General features: G+C 35.5%; 1 protein-coding gene across 1 annotated transcript in view; it reads right to left on the bottom strand.

Moving 5' to 3' along the window:
- The window catches only part of LOC149794614 (uncharacterized), a 31,420-nt gene extending 11,117 nt beyond the window's left edge, over positions 1–20,303 (bottom strand). Inside the window, exons 1-2 of the mRNA XM_089968899.1 lie at positions 20,158–20,303; positions 2,120–2,303 (exon numbers count right to left, since the gene is read on the bottom strand). Of these exons, the coding sequence (XP_089825025.1) occupies positions 2,120–2,273 (154 nt within the window). The 5' untranslated portion in view covers positions 2,274–2,303; positions 20,158–20,303. The remainder of the gene's footprint in view (positions 1–2,119; positions 2,304–20,157) is intronic.
- Positions 20,304–23,094: the final 2,791 nt, after the last annotated feature.

Genomic DNA, 23,094 nt, shown 5'->3' with positions numbered 1-23,094 from the left:
GAAACACATCCTGACATTCTTTATCTGGGCACCATTAATATAAACATTAAAGTCCCCTGCCAGGATTCTTTCTGTCAAATCCAGTTGAGTGGTTTTTATGTCATTTGATGGTTTCAGAAGTGTTTGGTGTTGGACAACCATATTGGAGGAAAGACTAGCATCATTTAAACAAATCTTAAAAGTCTTTGTGCAGTCCGTTAAGTTTTGGTGAAACTGGTATTGTGATTGTTTGTTTAAAGCAAGGTACAATAGCACTTATTGTCGACAGATTCACAATGTTTTTGGTTGTTTTGCTTTTAGCAGCACTTTTAACACGTTAATGACATCCTTTTCAGGAGTAGCCATTCTTGGCTGGCCTGGGCAGTTATTCAACCTGCCAACCTTTCATTGTGAATCTGACACTTTTCCAACTGAGCTACTGTGATTCTCCAGATACACAATGCAATGACAATAGATGCAGAGCCATACTATAATCTCACTTGGCCACACAGGTAATCTAACAAGATTCTAAAGTGGGCCCCTATTTACTTAACACACAAGTTACGAATGTAAAGTCATACATATGTAAACTGAATAGTGGAAGGAAATGTTTAGAGCACATAGTTGCTTGATATATATATATATATATATATATATATATATATATATATATATATATATATATATATATATATATATATATATATATGGTACCATCTTGTTCTTGAAAAGGGACACGTTATCCATAAAATCGGCATTCTTGCTGACTCTCTACTTGAAAAGCTGCCCTAACTAATATTGTATCAAAGTGTTCATAGCCCCATCCTTAAAGTATAGATGCTTACTTAGCTTTAGAAGATGAATTCCATGCAGTCAGCTAAATGTTTATGGTCGATTTGTAAAACTGTACCAAAGCACTTTGTACCTAGGTGATTTCTGTCAAATTTGACCAAAGTATTTTGAGTGAATCTGAGTTGTTTTTAAATTATTGTTACGGCGGCTTGATCTGATGGCAGATTTGCATCAGATGTGCAAATTTAAAAGCCATCTGATTTCAGGATGCTTTTTGTCAAATTCAATACAATTTTGATCAGCACGTTTTAAAAGAATTGTCAGAAAAAATTAATTCTCAGCAGTAGCAGCCATATTTGATACTGAATTGACATTCTTTAACAAATGTAAAGACCTTTATGCCAGGATTTTGGTAATAATGTGTTGTGATGTTTTTCATTTGTTCTAGTAATGATATCCGATAGTGTTGAGTGATATTTGACATGATTTGTTGTAGTATTTCATATCAGATTGGCATCAGATGTACAAAAGTTAACTTCATTTATCATATGAAACTTTGTATCGAATCGGTAAATTTTCTGTAGAGCAGTCTGAGAAATCATTCAAATTTATTTTCCTTTTATTTAGCAATGACAACATCTCTTCAAGGTTTTCTGTTTTTCGTAACAGAGGGCATGCTTTATAGCATATCAACATTATTGAACAAATCTAAAAGATATTCACGCCAGTCTTTTAGTCAAATTACATTAAAAATAATTTTTTTAAAATGTTTTTCTATTATTAGTAATGGTGACTATATTTAATTATGAATTGTCGTCCTTTGAACAAGTTTGTATGAGCTCATGGCTGGATGAATTCCTTTAAATCTGGTCAAATTAAATTAAGTGATATTTGTGAAGTAGTTGTAAACAGTTGTCTATAGACAATGAATGATGCATGAAGGACCGTTCCAAAAGCACACTTGGCGTTACAGTCAGGTGTATGTACAATAGATGATGCATTAAAGACCATGCCATTAGTCAGGTTGTTGTTGTTGTGGGGTTTAATGCCATTTTCCAGCACACGATAGGCTATACATGGCGGCCAGTATTAATGGTGGAGGTAGAACCCGAGGAAAAACCACCAACACACAAGAGGCTAATAGCAAGCTTTCTCACATACGCATATTGGCCAAATCCAAGATTCGAATCCATGCAGACAGAGGTGAGATGGCAGTGATCCATAACGGAGAGCGCTTTTGACCACTCGACCACTCAGGACCCCCAGTAAGGTATATGGACAATGGAAGATGCATGAAAGACCATACCATGCACACTTGTCATTATAGTCATGTGAGCTAAAAACCAACCTGTGCCCTGATGTTTTCCTTGCATTTCTGTTGTACGTTTTGCCTCCTCTTCTTCCAGCATTTCTTTTAAATCAGCTTGTCTGGCCAGGACCAGACATTCTTTAAACCTTTTATAGGTACGGTGGCTTCTTTTCTGGACCAGTTGTATGAGCATTGATATGGAATCATATGTTGTTTTCTGCTCCTTTAAAATCATACAAAGTAAACAGTGTTAAATGACATGATGTAAGATGTTATCCATTGTTCCTATACAATCATACCAAGGAGACAGTGTTCAATAATGTCAGATGTTACTCATTGTTCTGATAAAATTATATAAAGAAAACAGTGTTAAATTGTTTTCAATATTAAATAATTTGAAAAGAAAAAAACATAAAATATGCATAACCAGGCCCAAGTGTTACCAACAACAACTGAAGTCTAGAATTCAATAATCTGATTGACTAAAACATGTTTGACCTGAAAAAGAATAATCCATGGTCCTATGTCTAGCCTTTAATTTTCAAGTCTTCCCCGAAAATCGAGATATGTATGCAGAATCACATTTCCAACTTGGCTACTGAACACATACCGTTATTATTATTATTAGTAGTAGTATTCTTATTATTATTAAGCCATCAATTGATGAAGTTTGAGTGGAATATTCAACACAGTAATATAATAAATGTATATGGATTTTCTCTCCCAAAGTTGTATCCTACAAGAGATTACTATATCGTGCTCACTTTAATGAAATCTATAAATTAAATCGTTACACTGACTCTTAACAAGAAATAATCACTTATCTGTTTAGTTAGTGCACCATTGCAAAACACTGATTTCATTAAAACCTAACAGCATATGTACACTATAAAGCAGAAAAATGACACTGTTCTGCAAACCTGCATACATCATCATAGGAAGAGCTGTTCACACAACACTGTTAGCATCACACAAAACAATATTTGGATTATATTTACTGGCAACTTTTGTATGCACTGAATAATCCTTATTTTTTATTGCTTTTACAGGCAAATTGTGTAAACACTGAACAACCCTAATTTGGATTGCCTTTACATGCAAGTGTTTTGTGATTTCAATTTTTAATGTAGCTTTTACAATTTTCCAGTCATACAGCTACAATGTCTGCAGTGTGGCAGCTTACAATGATGTCTAGCACTGGGGCATCATGCCACAGACACAAAGTATCATGTCCCACCCAAGCTATATCATTCTGACACCAGGCTGACCAGTCCTAAAAGTAACCTCTTACTGATGAGTGCAAAGAGACGCAGCTGCTAGTACAATTTCTCAGTCTTTGGTATGTCTCAACTGTGGTTCGAAACCCGTGAACTCCCGCATCCATTTTGGACGCTCTAACCACTTAGGCCACAGGAGCGGTATTGTGAACACTGAATAACCTTAATCTGGATTGCCTTTACAGGCAAGTTTAGTAAGCGCTGAATAAGAATATATATATATATATATATATATATATATATATATATATATATATATATATATATATATATATATATATATATATATATTGTTTCGCATGATAAACTCGTATCGAAAAGATGCATTCCTCATCAAACAAATGTTTATTCTCCATGCATTGTCCACTTAAAGGATGTATAAATAATTATTTGGTTACAAAACATTTTGCTTCAGACTATGGAAAGCATGTGACCATTTAGCCCCACCACCCCCAAAAAAGGAAATATGTGTGTTTTCTGTCAGCTAAACATACCTGTTTCTCATAACCAACCATAGAAGTTTTTCCTCAATAATATAAAATCATAATAATAAATCAAATGAATTATATATGTATGTATATATGCATATATGCTTTATATAAATTACTTTTATATAGTACATTTGTTGTTGGGGTGGATATGGAGGGTTTGAATCAGAATGGCTGTTGTGACCATATGACCACTGCATAAATGTAAGTGTTAGGACAGGTTCGATTGATTAGACAAATGCAGAAGGATTTAGACAAGCAATATGCCCAATTTACCATCACCAGACCATATTATTTCATGACACTACATTGTCAAAACTTAAACTAATTTTTTATTAGTGCATAAAATATATGGAGAATGGGTAGGTTTGTTTTCTAAAGCTAAGGAAAAATAAAATATTCAACTTGGAATGTAACTAAGGAATGTTTACCCATATTCAAAATAATGTAACTTTCGGACTATGAAACTGCTTTGATCTGAAGAAAAAAGCAGCAATACAAAGTAACTCCTATGATACATTCCAACACTGGACCCTGTCTGTTATGCAAAATACAATATTAAATACATGATTTGCACAATGCTCTTGTTTCTGGACAAGTAACTTCACTTTTGTGCAACACAGAAAAGTCAACGATAGCTTGATGAATATATAACTATATTAGCAGTACATTGAACCAAAGAGTATGGCTAAGCACCTTCATCAGGATCAGCAGCCCGAGATCAAGGATCAGAAGTGGATGGGAGTGCTTCGAATTTACCTTGCTTCTTATATAGTTGATTTTATTTTTCAAATATCAACCACTAATGCAGTAGCTTCAAGCATGTTATCAGTTCTGGTGAAAGTACTCTGGACATATTATAATTACAACTGACACTTCATATCAATGCAATCGGCAGCTACCATCTCTTTCTAAATGAATTTGAACATAATATAATGACGTTAGCTCCTTTTGGCTCATCTCTCCCTCCCCCACCCTCAAAAAATAAAACTCCTGGCTTAATTTATGTGTCAAACAATATATATGTACTGCTTGATATATTTAACCAGCAATGTGTTACATCAGCATCAGCTGTGAGACATTGCTTTGTTCACACAAAGTTGATATATTTTGAACAATTAAATTGACATTTTCAAAATGTGGGTAGATTTAAAGACTGGGCACAGCAAGTTCTGAGTATTATTAATTTACAAATGTCTTTCGAAACATATTAACATACAAATTCAGCACTTCATTGACAGGCTCAAGATTTCCTTCAGACAAATTATATAACACTTTATTTTGGAATATCTCGATGGACAAATCACTTATAAAATGAGTGGGACTGGATCTAGATTTTGAGGGGTCCCGGGAACTGAGCTCATTGATATTTTGAGCTCTGTATATACCACAGGGTGTATGATTTGTCATAAAAGACCTAATTTATCTAAGAATTATGCTTTTTATCATTTTGATAGCAGCACATGGGGAATGTCAATATCAGCAGATAATAATTTTGTACAAAAATTACACTAATATAAAAATAATAATAATACAAATAATAATAATAATAATAATAATAATAACAACAAGTAAACAACACATAATAATAAATTAATAATAATAACAATAACTTTATTTTGAGAGGATAACACAATTAGTTGCATGGAATATTTTGAGAGGATAACACAATTAGTTGCATGGAACTAATCCTCCTTTTGGCCATCTATCATTTGTGATCAGCATACAAACCACAAACAAACAATATCAAAGTTTATACAACAAGCACCCATTAATAATAATCTAGATTGCACACAGAATAATGATAGTGATAAGAAAATGTTTATATTACATTGCAGGAACTAAAATGTCGTTGGATAAAATGTATTGATTCATTAGGGATATGCCTGCTGTTATGAATTATTAAAGAAGGTTATTCATAGTTTGGGTTCAAGAAACTTTAAATGAACCAGGTGACACAAATGGTGAGTGAATTGCATGGTAATTTTCACGTCAGCAATGGTCAAATACTACAAGAAACAACAGTGAGGTGTCATAAATAAAACAGGGAAAAAAGAAAAGAAAAGGAGAAAAGGGGCCAGTCATAGATTCTTTGGAAGTAAAATGATGCCCAAATTAATGCTAGATGATGATTCTGTAATACCCAGCCATGATGATATATTCAGAAAGTGATCCTATATATATAAATATGAGAAGAGGCAGATGTGTTTTGTACCACGTTGGTTGAAAACATTGGAAGTCACAAAGAGGTTGTTCATACGTGGATCTTGAAGAGTCCTTTCAAAGCAGAAAAGTATGTAGCAACTTGACCTGATTCTAAAGCTGCTTGAAGGATTTGTTGTTGTTGTAGTATGGTTTAACGCCATTTTTCAGCACAAGATAGGCTATACATGGCGGCCAGTATTAATGGTGGAATAAGAACCCGGAAAACCCCCGAAAAGAACCACTGACCCACGAGAAGCTACTGGCAAGCTTTCTCACATAACCACATTGGCCGAATCCAAGACTCTAACCAATGCAGACAGAGGTGATATGGCAGTGATCCATAACGGCAAGTGCTTTAGACCACTCGGCCACTCGGGGCCCCTGCTTGAAGGATGGATGGTCTTTATATATATATATATATATATATATATATATATATATATATATATATATATATATATATATATATATATATATATATATATATATATATATATATATATATGTATATATATATGGTAGCAAATTATCCTTGTATTGACTCAACTCAAAGGTTCAAAGGTACTTCACTTTATTCTTCATACTGTTAATTTCCTCTTCATGGATTAGGCAGCTGATCACTGCTTAACTTAGATCACATTTCATGGTTTTATTGGTTTTATGGGACTTCTAGTTTTACTGTAATATTTTAAAGTTATATTTTTTTTATGCTTTGTATTTTCTTTTCAAAGATCCATGTACTTTTCATAGCTTAGTTTGTTGGTCCTACAGTTGTGCAGTTACTTGATTAAGTAACTTATTTTTCTGAATTAGGGCTATAATAGTTTTTTCTGTCAAGTGATTTCCCCTCATGGATCAATTTGTTGAAATTATCCAATGAGACTGAAAGAGACGGTTTGCATATACGCCCTAAGATACAGATTTGAAAGCTAAGTTCAGATGTCTAAGAAGTAACCATGGAAACTAAGTCAAAACAATGAATCTATTGTTACATTTCAAAGTTTGTGTTCACTGATAAAGGATGTCTGTTCCTTTCACACTGAGAAATACATGACAATCTCGGATCTTCAATGTCTGTTGAAAGCTGTGATTACAGGAGAAGAGGCAGATGTGTACCATGTTGGTTATACCAGTGAAAGTTCCGAAGAGCTTGTTCCCACTTGGAGCCTTTCATAGCAACGAAGTATGTAGCAAGTTGACCAGATTCCAAAGTTGCTTGAAGGATGGATGCTTTTTATTGATTCAGAGATGGATCATCTGTATTGACTATGCTATCAATGGATATTGTAAGTGGTAAAATGCCACCATTACTTTTTAAGGTAGAGAGAGCTCAGAGACAAAAGCTAGAAAGCATCAAATCTTCTACAGACATCATGTGATCAAAGTAGACAATGCATGTGATAGTGAAACTTTACAAATGGACAAGTGGAATGATGTAATAGTCTTCTGTACCGGGTTTGATGACTGAGCAGCTGAGAAGTCTATCTATGCTGGGATACAGTCAGAATGCATGCATTTGCTATGTCTAACACGTATTGTCTTGGGTTATAAGACAGTGGCAATAACCCCAGGATCAAAGGGGCAAGGCTCCATTTAACAGAGTGAGTTGTCTTAGCTTTATGATAGTTAATTCCAAGTATTATGAAAAGCCATCATGCCGTTTTGGAAATAAGAGCCTAAAGCTAAAATTAATAACATAATCTTAAGTTTAATGTCATAAATGTCATGTGTGTGTTGTGAAATGGACTGTCATATTTCATAATGTTCAATTTCAAGCATGATGAAAAACATACATGGGGCCTATGAAATATTAGCAAATGAAACATCAAAAAAGAAACCAACACAAATTTTCTATCACTGAAATCCAGTTCCCTCCTTGCAAATGAAATGAGGTGAATAATCATTTCAAAGAACACATTGTTTCACTGAACACAGGTAGAATGAAAACTAAACTCTGGAATGGTACTGAACACAGGTATTATAAAAGACCACCAAACATATTTTTCTATAAAACCATTAAAATGCAATGACAGTGACAGATCAGTCATCATGGGCATTAATTTTCGCAAGAGAACATCTGTTTCAGTGTGAAATAGATTAGCTCTTTTATAGTCAAACTTAAACCACCTAGAAATCGTAGCTGTCAATATACTAGAGGTACCTTCGAAAGGAAGATAGGTTTCTGGCCATTTTGTTTACCTTTGATTTAGCCAAGTACCAGAAATAAAAGACATTTAAGTCCAATGCCAAAGTCACTTTCTTCACTTTGAAAATCATCATTTTTTACTAAGATAGATAGTATGAAATATTATGTCTGGTGTGGCACTGATCGCAAGTAAAATACAAATAAACCCTGGTGTGTCAATGAACACAAATAGAATGAAAAATAAAGTCTGGTGTGGTACTGAACACTGGTATAATAACCAATAAAGTCTGGTGTGGTATTGAACACGGGTATAACGAAAAATAAAATCTGGTGAGACCACTAAAATTACTGTTCTATGAAATGAATTAAAGGAAAATTAAGGCCCAAGATCCATCAACAGAATGACCTTCCTGATCTTTGATTTTCGTAACGAAAATACATGTTTTAGAGAGAGATGGATTAGCTCTTTTATTATCAAACTTTAAAATCAACCTAGAAATTGTTGCCGTCAAGATACCATAGCTACCAAAACCAAGGAAGAAACATTTCTTGCTATTTTTTCCGATTTGATTTAACCAAGTATAACAAAGAAATAGAACAAGTACAATTCATTTGTCACTTTCTACACTTGGAATATTGTACTGCTTTGACATGACTAATGAATATCAAAACTGGGAGGAAGTCAATTCAATCATACTATAACAGCATTATTTATTACATAATTAAAATTTGCTTTTGGTCCCAAAAGAAACTTTTAATAGCAGTAATACAGTATCTGTTTTTACTACATCAGTCACTTTTCTAACACTGAGGGAGGCTGAAGGCTCCTTAAGAGCTGCCAGAGTTAATAGCTACTATCAATTTTCAACTAATACTGAAGGTACTATTCTCTAAAGAAGTCTCATTGAGAGGTCAAAGGATGGTTTATATAAAAACAAAAACAAAAACATTAATGGTTTCACTTGAGCATTGATTGGGGGAGACTGATATTTAGAGATTACATCAACTTTTAAGTTCTCACAGATGTGGGTCTGACCGCAAAGTAGAGTATTTGAAAAGGCTGCTATATAGCACTTAATGGTTGATGCTGAACCATCATTTCTTTGAAAAGCAAGAGATAGGGTCATCATAAATCTGGTCTTCATGCCTTAATGAAGCTATCTGACAGATTTAAAGAACTTCAATTGGCTTGCATATCCAACTGTATTGGCATCTCCTCCACTCATTGTAAAGATTGTTGGTGTTGTTGTTATTAGTTAAACACCATCTTACATCACACACATCGCTGCCATTTTATCTGGTGGAAGAAGAACCTGGAAAAAACTATAGAAGAATCGCCAACCCATGGGATGCTACTGGAAAGCTTTTCACATACCAACGTTGGCCAAGGCCGAGACTCAAACCCTTGTGGGGCAGATTCTAGATGTGGGTGGGTGGTTCTTAATGGGGGTTTCCCAGTTCTTTCCTTCACCTGTACTGGTGGCTATATAGCTGCCTAAAAATGGCGTTAAACCCACAACATCAACAACAATCGTTAATATGAGTTGAGAAGATACCAACACGGTCAGGGCTTTAATCCCATTAGTTCATTAAAACTGTTTAATATCATGTCCTCATTGGGGCAATACAGGACTGTCTGTACTTCTCTTCCTCCAAGGAGAGGCAGATGGAAATCCCTCTTGATGCAGAAGCAAATGATGGGTAGACTCCCTTCCATTCCTTGAAAGATGAGCTGCATGAGGGGATGGTAAGAAGTATGAATTGCACTGACTGCTAATCCGTGCATCACTTTCTTTAAAGGCAAGTATTACTTGTTGGTCTTGGTCATGGAACTATAACGTATTATACTGGCAAAAACAAATGCTTAACTGCATTCATCATAATGCCCAGTGACTAGTCCCCATAGCTTGTTATCCAGTGCCTAGACCAGGAGTCCAGTGACACAAGCCAAATGACATATACATGTCACCATGGGGACCTGCACCCAGTAATTGCACCTGGTCAGCAGTGTCCTGTACTGAGGGCCTATTTTTTTCAAGGGTTTCTAGTTCTATAGTATAATTTCCCTTGCAAATTTCTCTCTCTATTTTTACTTATTTTATTACTGCATATACATGAATAACAGCAGAAGAAAAATATATCAGTACTAACTTCAAAGCGATGCTCATTCACATGATGACAACCAGTATCATATGTCTACGATCCACCCAAGGTTATCCAATTTAATGCTTTGTTCCTTATTTTAGGAATATGGCTAAATAAACAAACAAAAAAATGTAAAATGTAATACACTTATAATCAATTTAAAGATTTGCATTTTATCTTGTCAAAAAGCTCAAGTACTTTACAAAACAGGCATTTTTTGTCAAATTCAATGATATTTCATGGCAACCCCTCAAATTTATGGTAATTTTAAGATCAGGTGACAACGATCATCAAAAGGATAAACATAACATTCTGGAAGAAAGGGTGCTGGAACTTGTTTTGGAGTGTTAGTGATTTCCTTAAAGAGGGAAATGTACAACGTCCATAATGGGATAAGCACATTGCTTACATCAGAGGGGACCCCGAGTGGCCGAGTGGTCTAAAGCGCTCACCGTTAAGGATCACTGCCATCTCACCTCTGTGTGTTCGAGTCTCGGAGTCGGCTATTGTGGTTATGTGAGAAATCTTGCCAGAAGCTTCTCGTGTGTCGGTGGTTCTTTCCGGGGTTTTTCCGGATTCTTCCTCCACCATTTATACTGGCCGCCATGTATAGCCTATCTTGTGCTAAAAAATGGTGTTAAACCCTACAACAACAACAACTTACATCGGAAAGTGCCACTTTTGCCAGTTAGTAACTTTCTTATGCTGGGATGTGCTGTTGATCCTCACTGGGATTAGCATAGTGGTGGCTTACAGACTGAAGTGCCACTGTTCCTCCCTAATAATTTGTCTCTTAAGAAATGTTTAACAATCTATCTACAAAATATTTAAATTTGTAAGTACCTGTATTAATAGAAATGGTGTCAAGACGTAGGTCAACTCTGGAGAGGAAGCCTACATTATAAATGTTATACTAGATGAAAAGATGTGCAGGTCTAGGATCAATTGACAGGGTTCATACCTATCAGGAGAGCTGAAATTCAATGACTTTTCAATGACAAGTTTTCAGTTTTCAATAACTACTGATGATATCAAGTGTTCTGCTTCAGTTACTAATTTAAATACAAGAAACAAATATGAAACAACAGAGAAATAAGTGAATGTAACACCATTTTGCAGCACAAGATAGGCTATACATGGTGGCCAGTATAAATGGTGGAGGAAGAAGCCATGAAAACCCCAGAAAGAACCATCAACCCATGAGAAGCTACCGGCAAGCTTTCCCACATACCCACATTGGCCGAGGCCAAGACTAGAACCTATGTAGACAGAGGCCAGATAGCAGTGATCAGTAATGGCAACACTATAGACCACTTGGCCACTCGGTGCCGCTAAATGTAATATGGAAGGGAAATTATATTTAAAATGTGTGTGTGTGATTAGGATTTTTAACGTAACTTTAACTATTTTCAGTCATATAGCTATGATGTCTGCAGTGTGGTAGTTTCTAAAACTAACACTGATAAAACTTATGGTTTGCCAATTCAAGATATAAATGAATAAAAATGTATTAAGCTAGTCTTTTAACTTACGTTCAGTGATGCAGGTCGCTATTTATAGATTTCAATAAATAACTAACAAATGTTGATAATGAATACCCAATAATAATTAAAATTAATAATACACATTCTTTAGGACTAAAATTAGAAGTGACTGTACACTGGCTGCAGCTAATACTGAAAGAATAGTTGAGGTAGCTGTATTTAAGCAACAGTAACATTTCTCCCTTTTCGCCAAGTAACCATCCAAAAAATCTGGCCTGCGCCACTAAACAACTGCTCTCTCGAAACGCTTGAAGCTGGTGCAGACGAATACCGTTTAGCTAATTTGGCAAAGTAGGGGAACTGAAACCTGTGAGTGCTCCACCAGCTGTATATGTCTTCTTCTCGTGGCAACTGAAGGCTGGCAGATACAATTCAAACATCGCGTCAATGGCGTCATCCAAGTGAGTTATTGTGTTGATGGTATGGACAGGTTCATCACAGACCACATAAAACAGATCCCGGAGACGTCATGTTGATGGTCCAGTGGCGTTTGTTTCAATTTCAGTTTTTCTTTTTTGGGTCAGGGGTTCCTCCTGCTTGTCAGCTAATGCAACTATGATGCATTCTGCTCTAAGCCATTCTTTGGATCTTGTCACAAGTAATTCTTCGCTGGATAGGCGATGTTTGAATCGTGGATCCAAATGGTGACCAAGACAAGCTTCTTGTTGCTGGCAACATCTGCAAAGCGTATGTTTAGTGACGTCAACATATCATGGTGCATTGTCTGAATACCTTGATTTGCTTCATGCTCTCAAGCCAGCCACATTTAGAGCTTTTTCAGCATAGGAAGAATGACAGATACTGATGTTTCGCTATCAATTACTTCCATGTTAATGTGCTCGAATAGACCTAAAGTGTCCATAATATTGTTAATCAAGACCAAATGGTGAGCTGTTATGCTAGGCAGGTATTAGAGAGTAGTGTAAGCCCCCAATACTTGTTTCTGTTCATATAATGAAATCATCATATTGCATGTAGAACTTCAGCATGTCTAGACATCCTGGACGAGTTTCTTATGGGCAATGCTAAAATTTTCCTGCTGCTCTATGAGCTGCTGTTGTGCCAAGATGGAGTGCCGGAACTTGCTAAAAAATTGAATGTGAAATCACCAAAACATCTTTGACAGCTCATTGTAACAGAAGGTCATCACTGACAACGAGCTGCATCATTTGTGCAAACAGCTGATGCTGTCAACTTCAGCCAGACATATTGCTTTAACCATGTTTATACCTCCGAAACGCAGAAGAACATGGATCTGAGTTTTGGAAATGTTGTATTCCTCGCATAATTTGTCCAGTTTGCTCGCCAAATATTATCCTATGTGTGATTCATCGAGAGGCATTGATGCTAAAATTACGTGTTTCCGCTGCAAGTCTTTTGTCGGCCAGTGTGCCGTAAGAGGCAACAAGGCTACATCAATGAATGGGTCTGACCACGAATCAGAGGTCAAACTAAGGTCAGAGTGGGCAGAAAGTAAATCACGCACCTTGGTTTTTATGTATGTCAGGTATCAAAAATGTGGCAAAGAACTTCCGTCTTGGAATATTATTGCGCGGTTCTGCCTTGGCCATCAGTAGGGCTGTCAACGGATGCCCGGGTAATTGGGTACCTTACCGTAGTGAAAAACGCGGGTATTGAAAATAATGACGAGTACCCGTTCACAAAAATAATTTGTTGACAACACTATCAAAATATCATATATCATCAGCAGTACGCTGGTCTGAGTTGCAGCTCCAGTCTATATTTAGGAGTAGGACCACCCGTTATGCATCAGCGGCCCACTACTAAATGGCTGATGCACGCTGGGCTGTGCAAACGGCTTCACAGTTCAAAACAATACTAATGTTTTATAATTTAACATTGTAATATTTTGCTTACTTAAGTGTAAACCTCCTTTTAGTATTGAAGTTCTCAACCGGAAGTTGATTTTCACCGCCATTCGCCATGAGTAATAAATAACAAAACACGCTGTGGAAGTTGATGAAAGTTTATTAATAAGTGAAACAACATGGTAATATTAATTCATTATTATTGACATATCAAACAAAATATTATAGCACAATTTATAATAGACAATTTGAAGTACAACAGGAAAACAAATTATGTTCGTCGACAGACTATCAGCCGTCTCCCACTGGGTGTGGGTAAAGTGCGAATTGGTAAAATGCGAAAAAGAGAATGTGAAATAGTGGATGAAGTGTGGTAAACAACATGCAAAATGATGTAAAGAGTCCGTTCGTTTCGTCACAATACAACAATCCAGGTTTATAAAAATCTGACAGTTGGGTAACTAGGGTTGCACATGTCTTTCATGTTCTAACGGGTACCCCGTTACCCTTTAAACGGCGCAATGGGTACCCGGGTGAAGTTTTCCGAGGTTTTCGACAGCCCTAAACATCAAATGTAAAAATCCAATGTCTTCAACGATGGAACATGGTTGCACATCTACTGCCATGAGCTCTGCAATAGCTTTGTGCCAACTAATAGCTCTCGGGTCGTCAAATGCAAATGGCTGCTTCTGGTTCAGCAAGGCGTCAATAGTCAGAGCATGAGGAGTTGCTGCAGCTACTGAGGTTAACTGTGCAGCATCCTTTTCTTTTTTATCTGCCAGAAACAAGCTATGCCGATGATGTGCATGCAGCACAAGTGCTGGACAAGAATTGATGTTGTATAGTTTTTAGAATCCTTTCCACCTCTGGAAATGTATGCTTTATAAAGTGTATTTGCTTTGGACTTGTCGATTGCATTTACTTTGACGTAATTCCAGGCTAAACTTGAGTGTTTCGAGTTCAAAATTATGCATAATCTTAGTAGTATATTTAATAGTGTACAATCGCTAGTTAATATTAATACTCCAATCGATTAGCTCTCTTGAAACAATGCTTTAAATGAAGTAAGATAATACTAAGTTGTCCTCGTGGCTGAATGGATGCATGCACTATGCTGAGAGTCGCGCACTGAAACAGCTCAGCATCTGGGGTATCCAGGGGTAACGTCGCTGGAGCTGGCATGTCAATATCAGTGCTGCATAATACTTGTATGTCAGTGTTTAGCTCCTTCAGCATCCGACCGCTATTCGTTGATTAGCAGCATTGCAGTACTGGCTAAAGAACAGATAACTATAGTGAGTCATAGTTTCGTAGTAGTTGGAAAGTTCGCTAGCTATCTAATCTGCCTAGCTCTCTGCTAATGTGTATTTTGGAAGTTCAACAGCCACATGAGGCCTCATTGGCTGGTTGGCTACTGAGATTGGGATGAGTTCTTGATTGGTATTGATAATTTTTTGTGTGCAGACAAAAAGCAGTAGTTTACAGCAAATGTGTTAAAAAGTATTTACTTTTAAGAATATATTGTCTTTCAATTAACCCCCAAAACAAATGTTTGTTCCTGCAGAGGTGTCGGAAATGCTTAATCACTCATATTTGGATGCCAAATTTGTATCTGGGATGAAGAATCCTGCTTCAGCCACCTGCTTAGTGGGAAAATGTGTTGATCAATTAGATGTGCTGATATTTACAATGAAAGAATTCAGTGGCTGAAAGAGTACATCAAAAGAGCATGTTACAATAGCTGAGCGGCAAGTTTAAGGACTTTGACTGGTGGCTGGGTGGTAAAATGCACTAATATTTACAATGACAGAATTCAGTGGCTGAAAGACTCCTTGTAGCACATGTTGCCATTATGAGAGAACATCAAAATAATATGATGCAACAGCTGGACTGCAAGTTCAAGGGTTTCCACTACTGGCTGGGTTTGATGCCCCCCCCCCCCCAGTTTAAAAAAGTGTTTTCATGTTGCTATGTTACCCCCTAAGGTATGCATGTGCGTTTCATTTTAAAATAGAATTTTGATCAAAAAATTTAAAATTTGTGATGGGCTATTTCTTTCCCCTAGTGTACCCGGTATTCTAAATGGCTGTTCATCCATCCTGGACTTCTATTGCCCAGCCGAATTCCCTTCCCTTTTCAATTTCAAGTAACCTTTGCTAAAGGTCTCCTAGGTCCTATGTGTGCTATATGTGTAGTGCTATTTTGTTTGTATGTTATAGATCTGTGTGCAAGGACATCATTGGTGTCAAATTTCCCCTCGAGTTTTCTTATATTTTGGTTTATTGTTTTAAGAGAGATAGGGGCAAAAATTAAATGCTTCTCCCTCCTCTCATATCTAAATTAATATTTTCAGTCCTAATTGTAATCTAAATAATTTGTATTTATAATTTCAGAACTTTACATTTAATTTAGATTTCTAATTGAAAGGGAAATGGTTGCAATTCTACTTTAGCAGAAAATAAATAAATCCTATTGTTTTAAAAGTGTGGTAATAGTGAGAAGTTTCCCGTATTTATGATTGTGGTAGACAGCCATGCCCTGTTTTAAAAAACCGCATTTATTTTATTTTTGTATGCTTCTCTTAAATTGTGGCATAGGCAAATCCCCCATTGTTATTGAATTGGCCAAACAATCGCCCGTATATTATTATTTTGAGAAATAAAGAAAAACTTTGGATTGGTTATTATTCTGTAGGTTATTAGGGTAACCATGCTTACTATGTTTTGCCCCGTCTTTGTATCATGTTTGTCCATTTCCTATGCATTGGTTTTTCTGAAACTCTTTCACATGCCTGTTCAATTGTATAGCGCCATGTGACTTAGCCCTGTGATGTATGTGCCTCATACTTTCCCCATGCGTAGGTTCCTTGTCCTTCTATATAACAATTGAATGTTAAAGGAGCATTCTTAGTTCCCTGGTGTTTATTGGTTTCCAGCTGGTGTTTTCTTAATGGATTATAATTCCTGGATTTTGTTAGAGTAATTTTTCGGGTGAGGGGTGAAGTGAAGGCTTCAGCCCATGCACTGACAGAACATATCCCTTTTTGGGCAGTAAACCGAAGCCCTCCCCATCCCCCCTTATTGATCGATTTGTTATTACTATTAGGTATCTTCTAAGTGTAATTATCCATGCTAGCCTTCATTTTTCTTTTCAAGGTACATGATTTTTTATATTTACAGTGACTGAAGTCAGAGACAGAAAGACCCGAGATGTACATGTGGTCATTTATAAAAATGCATCAAATAAACAAATTTAGCTTTCATTTCCGAGTGTAGCGGAATAAGTTGTGCAAGTGACCACATAATCAGTTCACACTGATGCATGTGGTCAATATTGAGTTCATATGGGTACATGTTATTAATACTGAGTTCACACTGATACATGTGGTCAATAATGAATTCATATGGGTACATGTGATTAATAATAAGTTCACACTGATGCATGTGGTCAATATTGAGTTTATATGGGTACATGTGATTAATACTGAGTTCACACTGATACATGTGGTCAATATTGAGTTCATATGGGTACATGTTATTAATACTGAGTTCACACTGATACATGTGGTCAATAATGAGTTCATATGGGTACATGTGATTAATAATAAGTTCACACTGATGCATGTGGTCAACATTGAGCACATATGGGTACATGTAATTAATAATAAGTTCACACTGATGCATGTGGTCAACATTGAGCACATATGGGTACATGTGATCAATACTGAGTACACACTGATTCATGCGGTCATTACTGACTACATATGAATCCATGAAGTTATTGCATGATGTTTTTAAAATATGCATTCTTTAGTGGAAACATGTTTCATGGAAAATTACTGAAAATTAATACAGATACACTTGTGTTGGATTCCAGTGTTTGTATGGTGTTTGTACTGCAGGATTAAGTTGTTGCTAAATTACACCTACTCTATCATAGGTTACAATACTTTCCTAACATCTTAAACTAATTCAGATTAATATATCTGAGTAGTAAAAAGTGGATGCATTATAAAATGAACAAGAATGATCAAACCTGCTGAGATTGCTGTAATCATAGCAGCAAAAGCCCAGGCATATTGTGAAATGTACAACAATAGTCAAACTAGCACAAATTACTGTATAAGAGTAGTAAAACCCTAGGAGTATTCTGAAATGAACTAGAGTCATCAAACTAGCTCAGCTACGGTATCAGGGTAGTAAAAATCTAGGAGTAGGACAATGGTCACAAGAAAAGTTATAGTCTAAATACTATAAACAGAAAATAACAATGTTGATAATATAATTTATTACTTTTTCATTCCTGAGAAACACATCCTGACATTCTTTATCTGGGCACCATTAATATAAACATTAAAGTCCCCTGCCAGGATTCTTTCTGTCAAATCCAGTTGAGTGGTTTTTATGTCATTTGATGGTTTCAGAAGTGTTTGGTGTTGGACAACCATATTGGAGGAAAGACTAGCATCATTTAAACAAATCTTAAAAGTCTTTGTGCAGTCCGTTAAGTTTTGGTGAAACTGGTATTGTGATTGTTTGTTTAAAGCAAGGTACAATAGCACTTATTGTCGACAGATTCACAATGTTTTTGGTTGTTTTGCTTTTAGCAGCACTTTTAACACGTTAATGACATCCTTTTCAGGAGTAGCCATTCTTGGCTGGCCTGGGCAGTTATTCAACCTGCCAACCTTTCATTGTGAATCTGACACTTTTCCAACTGAGCTACTGTGATTCTCCAGATACACAATGCAATGACAATAGATGCAGAGCCATACTATAATCTCACTTGGCCACACAGGTAATCTAACAAGATTCTAAAGTGGGCCCCTATTTACTTAACACACAAGTTACGAATGTAAAGTCATACATATGTAAACTGAATAGTGGAAGGAAATGTTTAGAGCACAAAGTTGCTTGATATATATATATATATATATATATATATATATATATATATATATATATATATATATATATATATATATATATATATATATATATATATATATATATGGTACCATCTTGTTCTTGAAAAGGGACACGTTATCCATAAAATCGGCATTCTTGCTGACTCTCTACTTGAAAAGCTGCCCTAACTAATATTGTATCAAAGTGTTCATAGCCCCATCCTTAAAGTATAGATGCTTACTTAGCTTTAGAAGATGAATTCCATGCAGTCAGCTAAATGTTTATGGTCGATTTGTAAAACTGTACCAAAGCACTTTGTACCTAGGTGATTTCTGTCAAATTTGACCAAAGTATTTTGAGTGAATCTGAGTTGTTTTTAAATTATTGTTACGGCGGCTTGATCTGATGGCAGATTTGCATCAGATGTGCAAATTTAAAAGCCATCTGATTTCAGGATGCTTTTTGTCAAATTCAATACAATTTTGATCAGCACGTTTTAAAAGAATTGTCAGAAAAAATTAATTCTCAGCAGTAGCAGCCATATTTGATACTGAATTGACATTCTTTAACAAATGTAAAGACCTTTATGCCAGGATTTTGGTAATAATGTGTTGTGATGTTTTTCATTTGTTCTAGTAATGATATCCGATAGTGTTGAGTGATATTTGACATGATTTGTTGTAGTATTTCATATCAGATTGGCATCAGATGTACAAAAGTTAACTTCATTTATCATATGAAACTTTGTATCGAATCGGTAAATTTTCTGTAGAGCAGTCTGAGAAATCATTCAAATTTATTTTCCTTTTATTTAGCAATGACAACATCTCTTCAAGGTTTTCTGTTTTTCGTAACAGAGGGCATGCTTTATAGCATATCAACATTATTGAACAAATCTAAAAGATATTCACGCCAGTCTTTTAGTCAAATTACATTAAAAATAATTTTTTTAAAATGTTTTTCTATTATTAGTAATGGTGACTATATTTAATTATGAATTGTCGTCCTTTGAACAAGTTTGTATGAGCTCATGGCTGGATGAATTCCTTTAAATCTGGTCAAATTAAATTAAGTGATATTTGTGAAGTAGTTGTAAACAGTTGTCTATAGACAATGAATGATGCATGAAGGACCGTTCCAAAAGCACACTTGGCGTTACAGTCAGGTGTATGTACAATAGATGATGCATTAAAGACCATGCCATTAGTCAGGTTGTTGTTGTTGTGGGGTTTAATGCCATTTTCCAGCACACGATAGGCTATACATGGCGGCCAGTATTAATGGTGGAGGTAGAACCCGAGGAAAAACCACCAACACACAAGAGGCTAATAGCAAGCTTTCTCACATACGCATATTGGCCAAATCCAAGATTCGAATCCATGCAGACAGAGGTGAGATGGCAGTGATCCATAACGGAGAGCGCTTTTGACCACTCGACCACTCAGGACCCCCAGTAAGGTATATGGACAATGGAAGATGCATGAAAGACCATACCATGCACACTTGTCATTATAGTCATGTGAGCTAAAAACCAACCTGTGCCCTGATGTTTTCCTTGCATTTCTGTTGTACGTTTTGCCTCCTCTTCTTCCAGCATTTCTTTTAAATCAGCTTGTCTGGCCAGGACCAGACATTCTTTAAACCTTTTATAGGTACGGTGGCTTCTTTTCTGGACCAGTTGTATGAGCATTGATATGGAATCATATGTTGTTTTCTGCTCCTTTAAAATCATACAAAGTAAACAGTGTTAAATGACATGATGTAAGATGTTATCCATTGTTCCTATACAATCATACCAAGGAGACAGTGTTCAATAATGTCAGATGTTACTCATTGTTCTGATAAAATTATATAAAGAAAACAGTGTTAAATTGTTTTCAATATTAAATAATTTGAAAAGAAAAAAACATAAAATATGCATAACCAGGCCCAAGTGTTACCAACAACAACTGAAGTCTAGAATTCAATAATCTGATTGACTAAAACATGTTTGACCTGAAAAAGAATAATCCATGGTCCTATGTCTAGCCTTTAATTTTCAAGTCTTCCCCGAAAATCGAGATATGTATGCAGAATCACATTTCCAACTTGGCTACTGAACACATACCGTTATTATTATTATTAGTAGTAGTATTCTTATTATTATTAAGCCATCAATTGATGAAGTTTGAGTGGAATATTCAACACAGTAATATAATAAATGTATATGGATTTTCTCTCCCAAAGTTGTATCCTACAAGAGATTACTATATCGTGCTCACTTTAATGAAATCTATAAATTAAATCGTTACACTGACTCTTAACAAGAAATAATCACTTATCTGTTTAGTTAGTGCACCATTGCAAAACACTGATTTCATTAAAACCTAACAGCATATGTACACTATAAAGCAGAAAAATGACACTGTTCTGCAAACCTGCATACATCATCATAGGAAGAGCTGTTCACACAACACTGTTAGCATCACACAAAACAATATTTGGATTATATTTACTGGCAACTTTTGTATGCACTGAATAATCCTTATTTTTTATTGCTTTTACAGGCAAATTGTGTAAACACTGAACAACCCTAATTTGGATTGCCTTTACATGCAAGTGTTTTGTGATTTCAATTTTTAATGTAGCTTTTACAATTTTCCAGTCATACAGCTACAATGTCTGCAGTGTGGCAGCTTACAATGATGTCTAGCACTGGGGCATCATGCCACAGACACAAAGTATCATGTCCCACCCAAGCTATATCATTCTGACACCAGGCTGACCAGTCCTAAAAGTAACCTCTTACTGATGAGTGCAAAGAGACGCAGCTGCTAGTACAATTTCTCAGTCTTTGGTATGTCTCAACTGTGGTTCGAAACCCGTGAACTCCCGCATCCATTTTGGACGCTCTAACCACTTAGGCCACAGGAGCGGTATTGTGAACACTGAATAACCTTAATCTGGATTGCCTTTACAGGCAAGTTTAGTAAGCGCTGAATAAGAAATATATATATATATATATATATATATATATATATATATATATATATATATATATATATATATATATATATATATATATATATATTGTTTCGCATGATAAACTCGTATCGAAAAGATGCATTCCTCATCAAACAAATGTTTATTCTCCATGCATTGTCCACTTAAAGGATGTATAAATAATTATTTGGTTACAAAACATTTTGCTTCAGACTATGGAAAGCATGTGACCATTTAGCCCCACCACCCCCAAAAAAGGAAATATGTGTGTTTTCTGTCAGCTAAACATACCTGTTTCTCATAACCAACCATAGAAGTTTTTCCTCAATAATATAAAATCATAATAATAAATCAAATGAATTATATATGTATGTATATATGCATATATGCTTTATATAAATTACTTTTATATAGTACATTTGTTGTTGGGGTGGATATGGAGGGTTTGAATCAGAATGGCTGTTGTGACCATATGACCACTGCATAAATGTAAGTGTTAGGACAGGTTCGATTGATTAGACAAATGCAGAAGGATTTAGACAAGCAATATGCCCAATTTACCATCACCAGACCATATTATTTCATGACACTACATTGTCAAAACTTAAACTAATTTTTTATTAGTGCATAAAATATATGGAGAATGGGTAGGTTTGTTTTCTAAAGCTAAGGAAAAATAAAATATTCAACTTGGAATGTAACTAAGGAATGTTTACCCATATTCAAAATAATGTAACTTTCGGACTATGAAACTGCTTTGATCTGAAGAAAAAAGCAGCAATACAAAGTAACTCCTATGATACATTCCAACACTGGACCCTGTCTGTTATGCAAAATACAATATTAAATACATGATTTGCACAATGCTCTTGTTTCTGGACAAGTAACTTCACTTTTGTGCAACACAGAAAAGTCAACGATAGCTTGATGAATATATAACTATATTAGCAGTACATTGAACCAAAGAGTATGGCTAAGCACCTTCATCAGGATCAGCAGCCCGAGATCAAGGATCAGAAGTGGATGGGAGTGCTTCGAATTTACCTTGCTTCTTATATAGTTGATTTTATTTTTCAAATATCAACCACTAATGCAGTAGCTTCAAGCATGTTATCAGTTCTGGTGAAAGTACTCTGGACATATTATAATTACAACTGACACTTCATATCAATGCAATCGGCAGCTACCATCTCTTTCTAAATGAATTTGAACATAATATAATGACGTTAGCTCCTTTTGGCTCATCTCTCCCTCCCCCACCCTCAAAAAATAAAACTCCTGGCTTAATTTATGTGTCAAACAATATATATGTACTGCTTGATATATTTAACCAGCAATGTGTTACATCAGCATCAGCTGTGAGACATTGCTTTGTTCACACAAAGTTGATATATTTTGAACAATTAAATTGACATTTTCAAAATGTGGGTAGATTTAAAGACTGGGCACAGCAAGTTCTGAGTATTATTAATTTACAAATGTCTTTCGAAA

This window comes from Sinohyriopsis cumingii, chromosome 8 (genome assembly GCF_028554795.1).
Source record: "Sinohyriopsis cumingii isolate HCF-2022 chromosome 8, ASM2855479v2, whole genome shotgun sequence".
Lineage (NCBI taxonomy): Eukaryota > Metazoa > Mollusca > Bivalvia > Unionida > Unionidae > Sinohyriopsis > Sinohyriopsis cumingii.
Note: the sequence above shows the minus strand (reverse complement) of the source record. Positions and strands in the feature narration are given on the sequence as shown.